The sequence below is a fragment of the Sinohyriopsis cumingii genome, chromosome 18 (genome assembly GCF_028554795.1).
Source record: "Sinohyriopsis cumingii isolate HCF-2022 chromosome 18, ASM2855479v2, whole genome shotgun sequence".
Taxonomy (NCBI): Eukaryota; Metazoa; Mollusca; class Bivalvia; order Unionida; family Unionidae; genus Sinohyriopsis; species Sinohyriopsis cumingii.
In genome coordinates this window covers 85,732,267-85,745,587 of record NC_142978.1, presented here as the reverse complement: position 1 = coordinate 85,745,587, position 13,321 = coordinate 85,732,267, and the positions used below count along the sequence as shown (strand labels likewise).

Genomic DNA, 13,321 nt, shown 5'->3' with positions numbered 1-13,321 from the left:
ATCGATCTGTATAAAATTCTCAATGAAATAATTCATATTAAATAATATAGTGCAAGATTAATTACGCACTATTTGTCCGAGTATTTAGAATTAGTAATTTGACTGACAACGGACACTTGCTTGTGAAAGACGTAACTGAGAAAAGTTTCTTTGCAGGAAATATGGGGACACTACAACATCTTGTTCGTTCGTATCCAAACTAGATAACGATGGATGATCCCCGAATAGAATGGCTTCGGGATCAAGTTTATCTTGCACTTGATATTAAGGAGAAAGATGTTTTCGAAGATCTTCTGGACCGGGACGATGGCGTCTGGGAAAGGGCACTTGGAAAATTTCTGAACGACACCCCAGATGAAAATGAGTCGTCAATCCTTTTCTATAAAATTATCAAGGAAGAGGAAGAAGAAGTGGAAGTTGAATGTGGTAATTTAATATTTTCTTTTGATTTATGTATGTGATTTTATGTAGTGCCTCGATTTACAAGTGTAGGGACTTGCACGATTGTGATCGTGATCGTATTGAAAGTGTTTGTTAACGTAGGCCATGCAGGCGCATTTACGTAAATAAAATAAAATAAAATAATTGTTGTTCTTAAACAAAATGCTAATATAGTTTGACCAAGGTCTATTCAGTACTGATTTCGGAATTTTATTTACTTATACATGGATACTTATGTGGTGGCTAGGTACTAAACTGGTTCAAGACAAGAGGACATTGGGTCTGTCATAACAAATAACAGGGTGGTATGTGTCTTTTAACATGTGCAACTTTTGCTATGACATCACAACATGCAGCATTTAATTTAATTTGTACAAGATGATAGGTTGACCTCGTCCCATTGATGATGTATTTTAATTTTGTTTTTTGCCATATTTATTTATCAAGAATGTAAATAATGACCTTCCAAGGAATATATCTATATGGCGACTCCAAATAAATTGAATAATCATAATTTAAAAGCATGTGTAATCAAAGTTGAAGCAATGCCACCCGTCAATGAAATAGTCATTACTGAATGCCAACAGGATTTTTATGACTTAAACTATAGTCAAAACTTTTTCTTGCCCTTCCCACACAGTTTTACATATTTTGACATTTATGTAAGGGTGTAACAAATTTCAAAATATTTTAATGGGAGGGAAAGAGTCAGAGGAAACTTAGACATGAATCAATGGTACACGTGAATTTTCAAGTCGACCATAGCAGAGAGTTACATCAGACTTGATTAAACTGAATGGTCAAGGGGTGCATACATCTTGAATGAACTGATAAATAAGCAATTTTCTACTGCTGATCCATGTTTTGTACAAATACGTTTCACTCAAATATACCAGTGTAAATGCTTCCCTCTGGTATTAAGTCATACTTTCAATGTTAAAGTTACAAAGTATCTTTTTTAAGTCAATTGCCTGTGCCATTTTTGGCTGATGTACAATGCATAGCTGTTGTGCACTATTAGTTGGCATTACACACAAAGGGAGGCAACTCATGAAATCCAACAGATGTTGGCAGGACAACTCTCTAAAGAATCTGTTTGATCCACCAAGATGTAGATAAGTTTATCATATAGGAACCTTGGCTAGCAAAGATGTTGTGATACAGTGTTAGCCTTAATCAAATTAGATATAAAGATGACTTGACTGTTCTTGATGATAAAAAAACCCATTCATTTAATTAGAACAGATAAACAACAATAATAAGTTGGTTCCTGTAGTGCCATCACTAGAGTTTAAGTTCTGTGAGAAAAATACTTTTATGGCAGTCTTGTCTCACCATTACAATTGTGCTGATGTCTTTGTAATTAAGAAGTAGTATTGATCACCTGCTGGAGTTATTATTAAATAACAAATAAATTTACAGTCTTCATTATATAAGTCTTCATTAATATATATCATAATAATTCAGAAATATTTTACCACAAAAATCTATACCAGTCCTTTTATATGGCAGGTCATAAAATAGTTCATGAATGTGCATGACATAATGTTTTGATGCCATTCCAGAACCTGAAATACCTGACATCCAGCAGGAGGAGGAGGTAGCAGAGGGAGAGGGGGAAAAGCATGAACAAGAGGGTGAGGCTGCTGAACCCCAGGAACAACTCCTGATCTCCACCCCAGGAGGAGCTGGGGAGGGAGATGAGGAAGGAACTCCAAAGAAAGGTACAAATTATATAAAGGAAAAGTCATAGGATTGGAGAATTATCATCAAACTTAAGTGTTTTTTATATTTGAGAATGGCATATGTATTAAAATCTGTAAAAATATGCATAAATCCATCTCAGATTTAGAACAGATATGGAAGTACTCTTATTTAAGTTCATATAACCTTAGAGCTAAAGCACCGCTCTAGTGGCCTGGTGGTTAGAGTGTCTGCCTCTGATGTGGGAGGTTGTGGGTTCGATCCCCGAACGAGTAATACCAAAGACTTGTGAAAAATGGTACTAACAGCTACAAATCACATGACATCACATTAGCGCTAAGGCACTTAATGTCAGATCCCTTGGCTTTTATTTGAAATATTTAAGTTAATTATTTTTTACATATAAAATTGGGACTGATGAATAAAAGTCACTCCTGGTGCTCAGGTAGATGTTTCTTTTATTTTTAAATTTCAACATTTCTGTGGCATCAGGCCATCCTTTAACCTTTATAAGCAAACACTGGTAAATAACTGTCTTCCAAATATTTATTTCTTATAATTGCTCTTAGTATCAATAGGAATAAGAATTAAAGCCTATTCATAACAGATGTGATTAAATACTATTGAACTCATTAAGTAGCTGCACTTATCACAAAAAACTAGGTCTCTGTCATTCTTTATTTATTTATTTGTTGGTTGGTGGAAGTTCCTGGCTTTTGTTTCATAATTATTTACATAACTCTTTCATAGATATTGAATTTCTGTATTCCAAGGCAGTTTAATTGTAATAACTTTGGACTGTTTGCATGGAGATAGATATTCAACCAAGAGTAGGACAAAGATGTTCACCAACTTTTCACTTTGTTTCTTTAGCTAAATGAAGATATAACGATTTTTAAAAGGTATATATTCCAATATTTCAGAAATGATTATTATTAAACAAACATCACAGAACATAATCTGCTACTGCATTGTGTGATGGTAGATCAAGGTAAGCGCTTCTATACGTAGTTGTCAGGGGAAATGAGACTTCAAACCAAAAAGAGAAAGCTGGAAGTTACAGAACACCCAGAAGCGATATGTTTGCTTCAACCATCCCAATAATATCTGCTTTATAAAAGAAGCAGGAAAACTTCTTTCCAAATATGTCAAATTAAAAAAGTATCTGACTAGCCCCATGAGTGTGACCTTAAAAGGAACATTTCTAGAGGATTAGAAATTAATCTATGCCCAAGATTCACTAATTCTTCCAATTTTGTCAGTGCTTGGTGCACTATCCTTCAAGAAGCTTCAGAACTAGGATGACACTGTACCAAATGCATATCATCTATTTACTCACCTGCATGAAATATATATGAAACTAAAAGGGAATTCCATGTAAGAATAAAAAACACTTGAGGGATATCCGTAATCATATAGATTCCCTAGTGTCTAAGCATTTTAATTTTTTTGACCACAGCATAGATTGTGTTACATATCAGATAATATAAATTATTCAATCTGATCCAGAGCTCTCTAGTAGCACTATTTTTAGATAACTTTATTGGATATACCTATTACATACTCTACAGCCGGTAGGGATTAAATCATGGACTAAATGGGAGTTCAGTCATTTTTAACTTAATATATTATTATTTTCCCTCCCATGCGAACAAGGATGTTTCGGCCCCTTAGTCAGTATGCTGGTATATTCCATTCTTCTGGGGAAATCTTCCTTCAAAATGCTGCCCCAGCTTCAGATTGCAATCACAAATTATGATGCAATCACTCTGCTATGAAACCGCCACACAGCAAAATGAATTACTAATGTATGTACTGCGGTGCCAAGTTTAAACATCGCAAATCTTTAGCGCATTATGTCAAGATCACACATTTTGATATCAGAATATCTTAAACTGAAGTGCTCTTCATCTAATATAACAGCATTGCAGTATTATGTTTTGCATTAAAGAAATTAACTTTATAGAATTAAGTTTCTATAAATAAAAATGAACATCCATAAGAGTTTGCTAGCCATTTCTTTATTTATACCCCTCTATATATCATATTTCTCTATATATCCAAAACCTGGTCAAGCGACAATGGTTTATTTCAGAAACCGGATGCTACAACTTATGTTGTGACAATACTAGTCACATGACCTCACAAATAGCTATACCAGCTGCACCACCGATACCGGCGACAAAGTGGTATATAAACCTGACATAACAAAGTGATCAGTTGAACAAATGGATCAATTGTTATTATTCCCTCTGATGAGTTACAATATTAACGCAACTTGTTAGGAACAGGGAGTGACAAGGACAACCCAGCAGATGAGAGGGTTCGCTTCCACATCCAAACAGTCATTATCTTCACTAAGGTTAAAAACAAGCAATTAATGTACATAGCAATATGGTGTTTTTTTTTCTCTTTGACACATGAAGGTAAGAAAAAGAAGAAAGGTGGAAAAGACACTCCATCTGATGACAAGAGAGATGATGTGTCTGAGGCCCTTACAGGTAGAGAGGATGATACTGAGTCCAAGACAGAGGGTGGGGGAGGAGGAGGAGACCATGATGGTGAGGGAGAAGGTCAGGCAGAAGAATCACAGGACGAAAAGCAACCAAAAACAGTATGTTTATATTCTTGTATGGTTTCATTTGTAAAGAAGAAGAGAGAAGAAGCACATTGATTTGCTGCTATACATCAGTCTGTCAGTATCCTTGAATCTGCTATATATCAGTCTGTCAGTATCCTTGAATCTGCTATACATCAGTCTGTCAGTACCCTTGAATCTGCTGTACATCAATCTGTCAGCATCCTTGAATCTGCTGTACAGCAGTCTGTCAGTATTCTTAAATCTGCTTTACATCAGTATGTCAGTATCCTTGAATCTTCTGTACACCAATCTGTCAGTATCCTTGAATCTGCTGTACACCAATCTGTCAGTATCCTTGAATCTGCTAAACATCAGTCTGTCAGTATTCTTGAATCTGCTGTACATCAATTTGCCACTATCCTTGAATCTGTTTTCAGCAGAAGCACACATAGAAGATTGAACATATTACAATGATACTTAGAAGACCTGTTGAAATTACCAGATTTGTACAATAGGTTTTGATATAGTTGTGACCCAGTTTTATGCATTTTAATATTTGTTGGTTTAGTGATAATGTTGTGACTTGTTTGGTTGTGCCTCATTATGAGCAAATGTCTGTAAGGATTTGAGGGACCTTATTATTTGCAGACTTGATCTTGGAGTAATGTTTGATGCTGAATGCAGCTGTAGGAAAAACAGAAAATTGTTACAGTTGTAGAGTATGATGCCTCCAGTTGAGAATCTGTCAAGTTTTCACAGTTAAATTAGATTCATTACAAAATGTAAATCATTTTGACCTGTGATATATTTTTCATTTTTCAAAATCATTTTGACCTGTATGTATAGTTTTCATTTTTGAACACATTTTGACCTGTGATATATTTTTCTTGTGTTTAAATCATTTTGCAGATTGGATTATATTACCTAATTTTGTTCAATGCATTCAACAAATTTTAAATTTAGACACAGCAGTCAGATAACTATAGATTTCGCACACAGTACCATTTGTTCATAAACCCCCTACCGATTTTAGGGCCCCAAGTGGTCTAAAGCACTCACTTTTCCGGATCACTGCCATCTCACCGCTGTCTGCGTGGGTTCGAGTCTCAGGTTCGGCTAACATTGGTACGCGAGAAAGCTTGCCAGTAGCTTCTCGTAGGTCGGTGGTTCTTCCCAAGGTTTTCCAGGGTTCTTACTCCACCAGTTATACTGGCCAACATGTATAGCCTATCTTGTGCTGAAAAATGGCATTAAACCCTACAACAACAACAACAACAACCCTACCGATTTTAAAAACATGGCACTATGGATATAATAATTGCACAAAACTTAGTCATTTCATTCATTGAATTATACATTATAACCTGACTGCTGCCAGATGGTCCCAAGACACAGTCAGCTAGTTGGAATTTTGAATCAAATGGGAGTTTTTTTAACATCATGGTTGCCATATTTGCTTGGGCCAGTCTATATTTCAAGCAATGGATGTACTTCATCGTCTTTGGTAATCTCCAAATTTCTGTAAATTTTGGAGTTAATTCTCTTTGAACACATGTATACAATAGTTCCTCATATCTTTATGTTCAATTTATTTAGAAATATTTTAACTAGATATTGCAAATATTGGATGCAGATGACACAATATTTCACAGAAATTGACTATTCTAGAAACCAGAAATGGACAGTAAACAGTCTGTATGCTTGTTTTCATTGGGAGCTTCCGTTTGCATTGAAGCCAATAAACTGACTTTGGTAGGAACCTCTTGGCAACAGTCAGGTTAGAAATTATAAATCAGTGAATAAAATAACTAAGTTTTGTGCATTTATGATGTTCTTAATGCCTTCTGTTTTTAAAACTGGTAGGGGGGTACAAAAAATGTGATGGTGTGAGAATACTATAGTCTTGTAAAGATGGAAAACATTCAGTATCATCTGTGCCTCAGGAGTAATCAAATCTTGTATATTATCTATGAAGAAATTACCATATATATTTGCTTGTAAGTCAGCCACCTGCAAACTGCACAGACTTAAATCTGCTATCTTATAATGTGCAGGCAAATCTGGATCTGTGCTGTTATCTAGGAGTAATCAGTAGAACAACATAGACTCTGATATGCCAGCATATTATGTAAAGGCAGATTGTGGTTTGTGATGTTTGTAGTTCATCTCGACTTATAAGCAAGTACATGCGGTAAGCAGTTTTTGTGATTTGTAGGACATAAGGTCCCTGTCACAAAGTTGACAAATCAGTATAAGATGTCAGACTGCTGTCATTGTTATTGCCTTACCACTTTATAAAGTCCCAGTCAGAAGAAATCTTCTTAAAAAAGTGACATAATGTGTAGTTTTCCTGTCATTAACTATATTTAGTGTTGAAAGTGTTCACAATAGTTGTACTTAAAATTCTTGTATTTTTCATTGTCTTTCAGAAAATTGTTCTTCAGAAAGTGATGCGGACATACCTGTACATGTGTTATCAACATCTCCCTGAAGAATTCATAGAACAGGAGTGTGTGTACTTTCTTCGTAACACGCCAGGCATGGTGGCCCTACCCAACAGCATGGAGGAGGCCCTTCAGATACTGCCAGGCTTTTTTGAGTTTGGGCTTTTGAATGGTCATTCTCTGGTCATGTTAGAACACATTATTACACAGGTAACATATAAGCCTACCAGTTGATCGTTGGTAGTATTAAGTACACTGCAGCCCATTTATAATAGGCATAATAATACAAATCTGCTAAATCTGTGTTTACTGTCTTCATGGTTAAAATATAATCTCTGTTAGGACAGTCGAGTTTAATTTCCCTGGCCAAGTTTCTAATTACTGTGCATTCCCAATGGTACAATGTTTAATTGGTTACAATATTTGTTTTTGACCGTTGAGAGAAAATTTGCTCAATTGTAATGTTTGTTTTTTTTCACTGGGTGCACTGAGGCAAGGTAAAATACGGTGGCTGTTTAAATAACAAATATGCCAGGGAACAAACATGTAATAATCATGCTGCCTCATAATCGCTAAATAATAAAGGTATAACAATGGTGCCAGTTAATAAGAGTGATAATCTACCTCATTTATGATTGACGGTTTAGAATAATGAGTTCCTAATCCTATTTGATGCAGTTAAAGCATGACAAGAAATGCTTTGTTCATACCATTTGACCAAATAATATCATGATGTACCAGCATGTTGAATAATTGAATACAGCTCGAAGTAAATCTCACTTTTCTTCCAAATAGTCCTCTTCACTTGGTTTGAAAACAGTGTAACAAGATAACCGGGTGGGATTTCAGATTTACAACATAACACTTCTGATGGTGATACAAATACAATGTTTAATGACAAATGATTTGAAAGAGAAAAGAATTATGATTAATATGTGTGCATAATATCCAAATATTGGATCAAGTAACATAATCCACACGAAATAAATAATGAAAATTCAAATAAAAGACCTTACATAGTACAGGGACAAGGGGTGAATGATTCACAGTGATTTCACAACAAAAGTATGATGTGTTTTACTCAAATAGTAAAACTGTGGTATTTTACTCATATAATAAAAATGTATTCACTCAGATAGTGAAAATGATGAAAACAAAGAGACAAATGTACAAAATATCTTTACAGTCTCAAAAACACACTGGGTATTACAAACCCCAAAGATTAGACCACGGCTAAAAGATTACACGTATGGAGTTACACACTCCATCATCAGCACACTTGGCTACCAGTCACACTGGTCAATCAAGCAGTCAGTATTCCAGGTTGGTCAGTCAAGCAATCAGCGCCCACTAATCTCGGTCAGCAATTCCTGATCACCTGCTACTCAACCAGCAACACTGTTTACTCGGCTCTATCGCTGCTATGGTTCAGCTTCACAGCTGCTATTGTCAACTTCTGTGGTTAGCTCTGCAGCTGGTACCAAGTTGACTCTGATCACTCCGATAACTCTGATCACTCCAATCAGCTGTACCGCTGCGACTCCGATCACTCTGGTCAGCTGAAAATACATCTAACACCATGTACTATGCATGACATGGGCATATATGATAAAACGTAATGATGTTATGTACAGTAAGCTACACAGATTACATTATCGGCACAATAATTACAAAACAATACACAAGTTCAGAAGTGAACCTAATTGTGCCCAACAAGAATTCTCCGGTACTAAACATTGCAACTTTATATATTGCATATATAAATCTCTTGCTAAGTCACAGACAAGAATTGAAAATATTTGCATGATACTATGTAAGCCTAAGCAACATAGGAAATATACAAAAAATAAATGTGGTAGTACAATAGTTGTAACTTATACACAAGAAATTAATAACTCATATACCTCTACAGCTGAAGATGAGCAAGTCCTTAAAGTAGACTGCTCACTAACAAGACATTCTGTAATGTAAAGATTTTGACCTACGGTGAGGTATTTATACACAGACAATGCCGCAATACATTGTCTGTGCACTGGAAGTATTTGGTTCTTCCCATTGAAAGCACTTCGCACACGTGGCATAGGATGAACCAAACTCACTATTTTGAAATCTTTGTACAGTATACATAAATCACCCTCAGGTATCTTTGTACACAAAAACAAAACCTGAGTACATGTTTTTTATAAATAAAACGATTTACACAATTCCATGACAAACAGTATTTGCACAAGTCATCTAATCTAAACTGATAAATTGATTTAATAATCTGGTTACTTTTTAAAACAAAAGTTGGCAAAATTATTCTCCCTTCTTTTGACATTTGTAATAAAAACATTCCTCTGCATTGGACATTTGACTTTCTATTTATACATGTCTTGTGATTTTAGGAGAAAAGTGGACATTATGGCAATTTGCCATTGTGTACACCTGTTCACTTGCAAATGCTTGTGTCCATCAGCGATCTAATTTCATTATTTTCACATTATTAGAGAATCTGACTTAATGCTTAAGTGTTTGATCCATGACCAGGATTTTTAATTGTCAGGGTTTTGTTTAATTGGGGTTTTGTATTATCTCATTAGCTGTACATAAGCAAGCTGCAGGTACACGTAATATTTTATTTTATGGCAGCAGCAATCAAGAATGTTAAGATTTTGTGTTAAATTGTATTTTGCAATAGAATACTACTTATTTTGGATAAAGGGCTAATTGTTTTATATCAGTTACAACAGACATGTATCACTGAAAAGGTGATCATAAATTTGCACCACTTAGCAGAGTGGATTTTAATTCAGATTCTTTGAGTATATGACACTTAGTGAAATGCCAAGAAACTTGCCCAGTCTAGAAAATAGACTGAATAAATCATAAGAAAGTACATACTTGGTCAGTTCGACAGAAGACAGTTTGAAGACAATACATTATCATAATGACTGTGGATTAAGTGTTTTGTCAACAAAGTGTTATGCACTGAAATCTTTATCAAAGATGTTGAATTTGTGTTACTTGTTTAGGCTCTTAAAAAACACAACAAGAAAAAAGTGAAGACAACAAGCTTTGTAAAATTTAACAAATAATTTATTTCCCTCGAAAAACATGGTAAAAATGATAAAAAGAACTTACAGCTTTATGAATCAAATCAAAAAATGATCCAAGAATTAAAAAGCAGAAGTCCTAGTAATAAAAAGTTCTAATGAAACTGAGGTCAAATCCTGATGAAATCCAAAATGGAAGGCGATGACATATGCTGTGGTCAGCGTCGTACTGATGTGTCAACAGTTCTTTGTTGAATCACAGAAAATAATATTCAGTTTTTGAATTCTGTGTAAATTTCGATAAATGTCTTTGTCCAAGAATTTATTTAGAGCACTAGTATTTCCAGGGAAAAGGATCACTTTTCTTAAAAATAATTTGAAGAAAATTAAAATAATTAGCCTAAAACTGGTCACAGCATAAAACACTTAACTTCTCAAGTGTTAAGGCAAGAATAATTATTATTTCTCAAAACATCAGTAATAAATCTAACTAAAATGCAAAACAGATGCCCGGATGTGGTCAGTCCTCTGGAAAAACCAGAGTTTGAAACAATTACCACGTTATTTGTCACACACTCCAAGTATGGCCTGAATTCCACTTTATGAATCTTACTCTGAGAAAGAATAATTAAAAAAAAAAAAAGTTGTTTACTACAACTATCATTGGTTCTGAATCAAGGTCAGGAACTAGGTCAGCATTAGATACATTGTCTCTATAAAGTTGTTTATGTCAAAGTAAAAAAATCAGTCAGTACAGAGCTCTATTCCAGTAAATAAAGCTACATTACATAGCAATGGTAATGGAATAAAAAAAATTAAAACTTACAAACAAACAATTAAATTAAATCAAATATAAATTAAATCAAATATACACAACATTTGTGTGTATTACATGATTGCATTCACTATTGTAATAAACTGTATAGTTTTTGACCTATGACTTTACAGGTATACATGCCTCTGTTGTCCTTCAATCAACACAAGCATCTGGAGTCAATGAAAACTGAGATTCGTCCTGTAAGTCAGATGGAAACTCAAGCTTCACAAGTCTCAGAAGAACACCATGAGGGTAAAGAGGAAGAAAAAGTTAACATTGCTGAGTCCAGGGCCAAAGCTATGTTGAGAGATGAGTTCTTAATAAACATGCAAAAGTTTTCATCCAGTATAAATAGAACTATACAACAAATTGAGGGAGAGGTCAGACTGGAAGTACCAGATCTAGAACTTAGTGATAATATAGAGGAAATTGTTAACAATACAGAGTTGATGGACAAAATTAGGGAAACTTGTTCTGAGTGGACAAAATTGGTACATGGTGCTTTGGAGGCTCAGGTGAAAAAAATACCGCAGGGTAATGGACCTCTTGCTGAAATTGATTTCTGGCGTGAGAGAAATGCAGCACTAAGTGCTCTTGTAGAACAGCTGAAAATTCCAACTGTGAGCAAAATGTTAGAGGCTTATTCTCATCTGGAGAATGACTTTGAAGATGTAAAGGTAGAGCTGAATAAATTTTATGTGGAGGCAAAAGATAATGTCCGATTTTTGTCAACATTGGAAAGACATTTCAAAAACATCACACACGGAGCTACCTTTCAAGTTGTGATTGAGACAATTCCATCCATGATGAATGCTTTACGCATGGTCTGGATCATTTCCCGGCATTACAACAAAGATGAACGAATGGTTCCGCTGATGAGCAGAATTGCATGGGAGCTGGCAGAAAGAGTTGACAAAGTGATTAACATTCGAACCATTTTCAAGTAATTATATACTTTTTCTACATCTCATTTGTTCATTTTTAATAGTCCCAAGGAAAAAAGATAAATTATATGATAGAATTTGTTTAACATGGCCAAACAGAACAGTCATACTGTTTAATCAGTACAAGAGATTCAAGTGCAAACCATTTAAATTTAGTCTAATCATGATGAAATTACTTGACACTGCAAGAAAATAGAACTCGTGGATAATGTCATCTTACAGTAGCATGAGAATTTCTTAATTTTCTGAGATCCTATTTGTTTGTCTGTGTGTCTTTTTTTACAATTAAAATATAGGCATATCACTCAAAGACTTGAACAAGTAGCATAAATGTTAAAAAAATTTAAAAATTAAAATTGAACACATAGTACTTAAAACTGGATAAGACCATTGAGTACTTGTATTGTATGAAATGACTAAATTTAAGCAAATTAAATTCGAAAAGTTTCACTAATTTTTTATATCATAGTGTCAGTTACATATGTTGATTTCTCTTGTGTGACATAGGAGTGTCACTGCTCCAGTGACCTAAGTGTTTAGAGCATCAGCATTGGGTGTGGGAGGTCGTGGGTTCAAACCCTGACCAAGTCATACCAAAGACTTATAAAAATGGTGCTAATAGCTGACTTGCTTGGCACTTAGCATGAAGAGGTTAGCATTATGACTGGTTGGCCTGGTGTCAGGATAATTTGACTACTATAAACTACCACACCGCAGACATTGTAGCAATATGACTGAAAAATTGTTAAAGCTAAAATCCAAATCACACACACACACATGGGATTGTCAGTTACGCATTGTACATTTCTCTTGTATGAAATAGAAATGGAACTGAGGATAAGAGGAATACTGAGGAGGTTAAGAGGAAAACGAAAGAGGCTGAGAAAACACTTCAGGCATGGAAACAATCCTATTTCACTGTCAGAGCCAAGATAGAATCTTCAGGGAGAGACCCCAGATGGGAGTTTGACAGAAAGAAGCTGTTTGAAAGGACAGACTACATGTCCAAAATTTGCCTAGACCTCTACAATGTTGCTCAGGTGAGTATCTGCTAGCCACAAATTTAATCTGAAATCAGCAATGGGTAATCTGGATTTTCTTTTACCCTGGATGATGCTAGAATTATTATGCTATTGACATTATTTACTCATTACATGAACAATTCTTAACATGTCGGTTATGGGGGAATGAAATCGGCAATGGGTAATATGCATATAAACCATGAATGTACCCAGTTGAAGACATAATTAAGTTCATCAGTGTTCTGAATTTTGTCACATTGTGGAAATACATTTTCAAATCATTCACATTTTTGATGACTTTGTATATATATATATCAGCTGTGTTAGGTCTCA

The 13,321-nt window shown here is 34.8% G+C and overlaps 1 protein-coding gene across 2 annotated transcripts in view; it reads left to right on the top strand.

Annotated features, from left to right (window-relative positions):
• Positions 1–115: 115 nt before the first annotated feature.
• The window catches only part of LOC149777211 (dynein axonemal heavy chain 10-like), a 135,589-nt gene continuing 122,383 nt past the window's right edge, over positions 116–13,321 (top strand). For both annotated transcript variants that reach the window (XM_089941919.1, XM_089941918.1), the window contains exons 1-6: positions 116–426; positions 2,007–2,165; positions 4,572–4,759; positions 7,156–7,380; positions 11,154–11,965; positions 12,790–13,006. In XM_089941919.1, coding sequence (XP_089798045.1) covers positions 210–426; positions 2,007–2,165; positions 4,572–4,759; positions 7,156–7,380; positions 11,154–11,965; positions 12,790–13,006 — 1,818 coding nt within the window. In that variant the 5' untranslated portion in view covers positions 116–209. The remainder of the gene's footprint in view (positions 427–2,006; positions 2,166–4,571; positions 4,760–7,155; positions 7,381–11,153; positions 11,966–12,789; positions 13,007–13,321) is intronic.